The 7,483-nt window shown below is 39.4% G+C and overlaps 1 protein-coding gene across 1 annotated transcript; it reads left to right on the top strand.

Moving 5' to 3' along the window:
• The first annotated feature begins 13 nt into the window (after positions 1 to 13).
• Positions 14 to 5,659, top strand: LOC123878842 (pyridoxal phosphate phosphatase PHOSPHO2-like). Its single transcript, XM_045926199.1, has 4 exons — positions 14 to 349; positions 2,375 to 2,563; positions 3,996 to 4,214; positions 4,894 to 5,659. The coding sequence occupies exons 1-4, from the start codon at positions 197 to 199 to the stop codon at positions 5,044 to 5,046; spliced, it is 714 nt and encodes a 237-aa protein (XP_045782155.1). The 5' UTR covers positions 14 to 196; the 3' UTR covers positions 5,047 to 5,659.
• Positions 5,660 to 7,483: the final 1,824 nt, after the last annotated feature.

Below are 7,483 nucleotides of genomic sequence, written 5' to 3'. Positions count from 1 at the left end.
GACGCATGCAAGTTTGACGTTTAAATTTGTCAACAAAACAGAACAGCTGTTGGAAATTGCGGAAAAAGTTACAAAAAACTCCATCACAGCATGCCATTGCCAATGCCAAATCCCTTGTCTCATCAATTTCGCGTCCGCCGCGAGAATTTGCCGCAGTGCATTCACATCTGCAGCCGCGTGCGCGCGCATTTTGACCATGGCTCCGCTACCGTCCTTAGCAGTGTTTGATTTTGATCGCACTATCGTCAGCGATGATTCAGATGCTACAATAATTAACAGACTTCGTGAGAAGAAGCCTCCGCCCGAGTGGGAAGCTGGAAGTCTAGATTGGACTCCCTATATGAGCGATGTAAGTATAAAAAGGGGTGCATCAATTTGTATTAAAAAACCGGCCAAGTGCGAGTCAGACTCATGCACCCAGGGTTCCGCACTCGGTGGAAAAATATTCCAACATTTTGCATGAGAAATCGAGACAAGAAACACATTTTAATTATTTTTGGGATATAATCACAAATTCACGGTTTTCGAATTTTTCCTTTACTTGTGCCATAAGACCTACCTAATTGCCAAATTTCATGATTCTAGGTCAACGGGAAGTACCCTATAGGTTTTCTTGACAGACACGACAGACAGACAACAATAAAGAGAACAAAACCCTAAATATAACAAGTGTATTTTTAGTATTACGACGTATTTTAGCCATAGTATATTTAGTTTATGTTATAAATAGGTAACTTACTATGTTAGAATCTTTTATTGTGAAAGTTTCATTGGCAACAAAAACTTTTGTTACATCACTTCCTATGATAGCTTTTAGTCACAATAATATTTGCGTAATGTTTATATTATTCTAGCAATGTCTGTCGTCTGGTGATGCTAATTCAGAATAACCGGTCAAGAGCGAGTGGACTCACACTCAAAGAGTTCTGTACAATACAGAAAAATTTACAGTATTGGCTTTTTGCCTTTACTTTTGCTATAAGACAGTGCTACCTGCAAAATTTCATGATTCTTGTTTAACAGGAAGTACCATATAGGTTTTGATTCCCTTGATGGATCACTTGATAGACAGACAGACAGTCAATGAAGTGATCCCAATAGGGTTCCTTTTGTTCCTGGAGATACAGAATCCAAAAAAACAGTTTTGTGTACCTGCTTACTTTTGTTTGTAAAATGTAAACACTAGGTACCACTAAACTGTTCATTTTATAGCATCATCATTAGAGTTGCCACCTGCCACTGCCTGATTTAAGGGTTACCAGCAAATAAAATATTTTTTTTACAGGAGACACAGTGCTTTACATCGATTTTTTAATACTTATTATTCGAAGAAACAGCTTTTAAACGCTCTTCATTTTGTGTAACCAACAGAGTCTGCCAATCCAGACTTGGCAGGCAACTGCCAAACCTTTTTTGTTCTGAGAGGAGACCTGTGCTTAGTAGTGGTCCGACGATGGGATGATGATGATGATTTTTTTTTTTTTTTTGATATTTCTAGGCTATCTGCAATCAGTCAATGATGATGATTAATTATGCAATTTTTAACAAGAACTATCTAAGAAAAAGAAGACAAGAAGAATTTTCCTTTTGCAAATAAATCCCAACTTCTTACATCACTTACATCAGCCGCTCGATTGCGGAAAACCTGCATCTATCATTATTACAATCGCAATTGTTGTGATTGGCTAAAATGGTATTCTTGTTGCAACAATGCATTGTAGCCAATAGTGAGCGAGCGTCAACCAATCAGATGTGATTGCGATCGTGAGATTGTAGCTGTCATTCTACCGCAATCGAGCAGCAGGTTTGTTCATTGTCAAGGTGATTATTCAAGGTTTATGGCGCGCTGCCAAGAACGAGCGCAACTTAGACTAAGTGTCTCCAGATTCTCAAGATTCTAATTTTTACCCAACTACACTAGAAGGAGGCTAAAGTATTTTGGGCGTATGTTTGTATATACGCAATCCGGCCAAGTGCGAGTCAGACTCGCGCACCGAGGGTTCCTTATTCTGGTATTTTTTTACATTTTGCTCGATAAATCTTAAACTATTATCCATAAAAATCTGTTTAGAATGTACAGATAAAGCCCTTTCATATTATGATACCCCATTCTGTATAGTTGTCTTAATTTGAAAATTGAAATACATTTTAATTACTTTTTTGTGATGTAACCACAAATTCATCCTTTTTCCTTCTACCTGCCTCATGATTCTAGGTCAACGGGAAGTACCCTAAGTTTTTTGACAGACACGACAGATGGGCAGGCGGACAGATAGATAGGCAGACAGACAGACAGACAGCAAAGTGATCCTGTAAGGGTTCCGTTTTTGCTTTTGAGGTATGGAACCCTAAAAATCAGAACCCTTTTTCTCAGGTATTCGAGCACGCGTACTCAGCTGGTTTCCACCCGTCAGACATCCTGGAGTCCATAGCGTCCATGCGCGCCAACCCTGGCATGCCACAGCTCATCCAGACCCTGGCACGAGAGAACTGGCATGTGCTGGTGCTGACTGATGCCAACAGTGTGTTCGTCAACCACTGGCTCAAGACTCATGGCCTGCAGGTAAATCATCATCATCAAGAGGCCAGTAACCATGCATTGTCATATGTGTCTTTTATAACTCCTACGTTGCCAATCCAAATGAGAGAAAAGGAAAGAAGTTAGTATAGTGCTCTCTCTGTTACGTAATTCCATACAAATGATAGAGACAAAAATCTCAGTGGGCGTTAACCGTTTTCAGTCAGGAACCAATCACAATTTTCAAAGAACATTCGCAATTCAATTAGAAAACATAGTTTCGTTTGTGATTGGTTGTTGATACAAAATGGTTAACGCCCCCTGAGATTTTTGTCCCTATCATTTGTATGGGATTTCGTAACAGAGAGAGCGCTATATACTAATATAAATATAAATTTCGCGGATAGAGTAAAGTTAAGGATAAAACAAAACAAAAAAAAAAAATAGAAACAGGAAAATTAAATTGTTATCTAACTACGTAAGTACTGTGAATAAAGTCATCACTTAAGTGTTAATAGTTACATATAATTTTCCAACCACGAGTAGGGGTAAACCTTCCTATGTTCTAATATGACTAACTCAATTATTACGATTATTGTTTTCCGGTAAGTTACGTACCTACCTACTCTACTACCTGCCTATATAACTATATCAAGTTATAGTATATTATGCGTCAATCAAAGGTATGTGAGGACTGATAATCTACAGTTAGCCAGACTATGGCCAAACACTTTGATTTTTTTTATTTATTCAGATACAAGTTAGCCCTTGTCTGCAATCTCACCGGGTGGTAAGTGATGATGTAGTCTAAGATGGAAGCGGGCTAACCTGGAAGGGGATGTCAGTTTTTTATTAAAACCGGAACGCTAAATTACTTGGCGGCACGGCTTTGCCGGTAGAGTGGTAACTAGCCACGACCAAACCTGCCACCACACCAGACCATTAAATTTAAAATTATAAAATTCCAACCACCTGCTGGGAACCGAACCCGGGACCTCCCACTAATAAGACCACAGCACTTACCATAGCGCCAGGGAGGTCGTCCATTCTGAAAAGAGACCTGTGCTCAGTAGTGAGCCGTCAATAGGTCGATGAATCGCTCTATGCAACCAAAAGCGTCATTTCATAAACCCTGGTCTACACTTGCGACCCGACAGCCCGCAAACATCGCGAAACAGCCCAGATGATTTCGCGTTCGCGTCGTTACACGAAGCCCATCGAATGTCGACTCCAAATGTTATTTGCGCTGCGATAGCTAGCGAACGCTGCGAAACAATTGTGTAGATGTGTAGATTACGTTCGCGACGTTAAACGTTTGCGAAGAAAAATAGGGCTACAAAGAAAAATAGCTCTATTTTTCTTTGATTTTACGTTGCCATAGCCTAATATTTGACGTATTATCGTCGATTCAGGATCGAACCGAGAGTTCCCTCACTCTATTTCACTCTGATACAGATAATAATTTCGTTGTCCCCAGGGATCAATAACGGAGGTGATAACAAATCGCGCATTCTGGCGCAACGACCGACTCTACATAGAACCCTGCATGCGTCAAACTACTTGCCCGCGCTGTCCGTCCAACTTGTGCAAGTCACTCGCGCTAGCGCACTGGACCCAGTCGCGACAGTACGAGAGAATAGTCTATACGGGCGATGGCAGGAATGACTACTGTCCTGCCACCAGTTTACCGCCTAACGTGAGTATAGTAACTAACTTGTTTTAAACTAGATGGAGCTATGTGTATTTGAATTGCACTAGAGAAATTTTCTTCCTCGAGCGATAGTTGCAAAGTCACACAGGACAGTACTTAGTCTGTCTGTCCTACCACCTGTCCTAACGCCTAACGTTAGTAATCGTTCAGTTATGACTTATTTTAAACTAGATGGTGCTGTGTGTATTTCAATCACGGTAGAGCAGTTTTTTTAATGGATCCGGGCGATAGTTATGAAAATAGGCCGCTGTATAAAAATCCCACGACAGGATTTCCTGTCTAACACGAGTATAGTAACGATTCGTAAAACAGTAACTAACTTGTTATAAACTAGATGTCGCTATGTATATTTGAATCGCAGTAGAGAAGTTTTCATATTTATGCAACAAGACACAGGTTCGAATCCTGCCGTCCGAAATTTTGGTATGTATTAAAAATTTGCGCCGCGCCCCTGCTTCGCACGGGTAGATTATTACAATTTTCGAAGGGATCTCTAATTTAAAAAAATATATAGCTAATGTCACTAAGGAATTATGTAGCTTTCTACTGGTGAAAGATTCTTTCAAATCGTTTCGGCTTTACTTCTTTGTAATATTAGTATAGACTATTTAGAAATTTCCTTGAAGTGTAAGAAACACTAACCATAATTTTTTTTTGTTTCCAGTCAATAGTCTTCCCCAGGAAAGGTTTCCCCATGGATGACCTGATCCAGAAGACCCTGGCGTCCCCCAGCCCGCAGGTCAAGTGTGCCGTGGTGCCCTGGAGCCATGCGTCCACTATACTGCAGACACTGTTTCCTGGACAACACGCTAGTTAGGGAACCTTGAGGTCACCGCCCACTAGACACATGACATAGGACCTATGACAAACAAGTTACAAAAATTACGCAAACTATTAGCATACCAGTGTCATGTTGCACAAGCTCAAAATACCTTAAAGTTGCCACTCACTAGACATAATATTATATTGGACATGACTCATAAGTCATAACTAATGACAGTCAAGTTATTAAAAAATTGTCCACATACCTTCAATGTACTAGACTAGTCATGTTTCACAAACACAACAGTTTCATGATGTATACCATAACTTATGTTTTAAGTTACTATACATAGTAGAAAATTTGTGATGTTTTGAATAAGTTCATAAGTATTGCTGGCCCTATGCTTCTTTGGGCGGAACCTATTTATATAAACAAAAAATAGGTAATATTGATAAATGTAGGATTATAAATTCTGTTTTTACAAGTATTTTTAACTTATATTTCAATAACTTTTAATCTTGAATGTTATAAAATTGACTTACAAAGTGTTATCTTTACAATTACATGGAATCTGTAATATTGGACTTGTCTGTTTTGGTTTATATTTTAACACAATTAATTGCTGTGCAGTGGGTGTGTAGCTTAAGTAATAAAAAGTCAGATAGTTCAAATTTTATTTTAGATATAACTAATATAAATATTGTTTAAATGATTATATTTTTATAGGAGAGAAATTGTATTTTGCTGTTAATTTTACAGTAGGTAAAGGATACTATGAAAATGAAATTTCTTCGTCCATAGTAGGTACAGATATTGATATGAATTTCAGCCGTTGGCCGATAGTTACAAACTCGCCTTGTAATTGAAAAGATGTTAGAAAAATATAGTTTGCTCATCATTTAGTGTGCGCCTGGCCGCAGATGTAAGCGGAATTTTATTACGAACTAGCTGACGCCCGCGACTTCGTCCGCGTGGATTTAGGTTTTTCGAAATCCCGTGGGAACTCTTTAGTTTTCCGGGATAAAAAGTAGCCTATGTGCTAATCCAGGATATTATCTATCTCCATTCCGAATTTCAGCCAAATCCGTGCAGTGGTTTTTGCGTGAAGAAGTAACAAACACACACACACACACACACACACACACACGCACACACACACACACACACACACACACACACACACACACACACACATACAAACTTTCGCCTTTATAATATTAGTGTGATTTGCACGTGTAAACGTATTATTTCACAAAGCGTGCATTACGTAATTAGACGTTTACACGTGCAATTGACAATTATGAAATTAACTAGAGGATGCCCGCGGCTACGCTCGCGTGGATTTCGGGTTTTTTTTAAATCCTGTAATAACTCTTCGATTCTCCGAGTTAAAAAGTACCCTTTGTCCTTTCCCGGGATATCTGCGTTAAAATCAGTTCAGCGGTTGGGCCGTGAAAATGTAGCAGACAGACAGACAGACACACTTCCGCATTTATAATATTAGTGTGGATGTCGTGTAACTATTATTTCGTGCCACTAATTTCGTAGTATAAATTCCGCTGTATCACATCACACTAATATTATAAAGGCGAAAGTTTGTATGTGTGTGTGTGTGTGTGTGTGTATGTATGTTTGTTACTCCTTCATGCAAAAACTACTGGACCGATTTGGCTGAAATTTGGAATGGAGATAGATAATATCCTGGATTAGCACATAGGCTACTTTTTATCCCGGAAAATCAAAGAGTTCCCGCGGGATTTCAAAAAACCTAAATCCACGCGGGCGAAGTCGCGGGCATCGGCTAGTTATTTATATATTTAAGTGCTTAGAACTTCTGTGATGTTACTAATAAATAGCTATCAATATAAAAGGTTTTTATTTTTTTACCTTTTAGATACCATCGATCTTTAATGTAGATTATAGTACTCCATACAAGCGTACTGATTTAAAGCAGATTCACACCAAGCATGTACACGTGCGTAAACCCTTAACACACCGGGTTACGCTTACGTCCACGCTTTACGCAAGCGGTGTGCCATGTTTCATGCAGTTCCACATACATAACAAGTTACAACGCAATGGTACGCGCTACGTCTACGCTTACGCAGCCTGTGTGACGAGCTATTATGTATTACTACCGGAACACCGGCCTGGCCGCGCAGTATTTGTGTGCGGGTAATGTAAGACTGTTTATTATGCGTGGTACTGCCAAACCTACTAGAACTTTTTTTTTTAAAGAATATTAGATATGCTAATCAAGACTAATACTCCCTTTTCCCCTCCAACTAAGCGTAAAGCTTGTGCCAGGAGTGGGCACGACAATAGTGCAACGGGTGGGGTTTGAACCAGCAACCTTTCGGATTTCAGTCCGCTCCTCAACCGTTGAGCTATCGAGTCTTCACCAACATTATGACTAATCTGATTACCTTTGCTACTGCCTATTAGTACTAGTCAAGTATAGTACGCGACAGGTTGGGATGGCAATCTAACA

The sequence above is a fragment of the Maniola jurtina genome, chromosome 26 (genome assembly GCF_905333055.1).
Source record: "Maniola jurtina chromosome 26, ilManJurt1.1, whole genome shotgun sequence".
NCBI classification, from domain to species: domain Eukaryota; kingdom Metazoa; phylum Arthropoda; class Insecta; order Lepidoptera; family Nymphalidae; genus Maniola; species Maniola jurtina.
This window is presented reverse-complemented; position numbering and strand designations above follow the sequence as displayed.

What these genes read in the sequence shown, in the direction of transcription:
- LOC123878842 (XM_045926199.1), top strand. Translation starts at nt 197, where the DNA reads ATGGCTCCGCTACCGTCCTTAGCAGTGTTTGATTTTGATCGCACTATC. An exon ending in TCAAGACTCATGGCCTGCAG is followed by an intron (nt 2,564 to 3,995) that starts GTAAATCATCAT and finishes CGTTGTCCCCAG; the next exon opens with GGATCAATAACGGAGGTGAT. An exon ending in CCACCAGTTTACCGCCTAAC is followed by an intron (nt 4,215 to 4,893) that starts GTGAGTATAGTA and finishes TTTTGTTTCCAG; the next exon opens with TCAATAGTCTTCCCCAGGAA.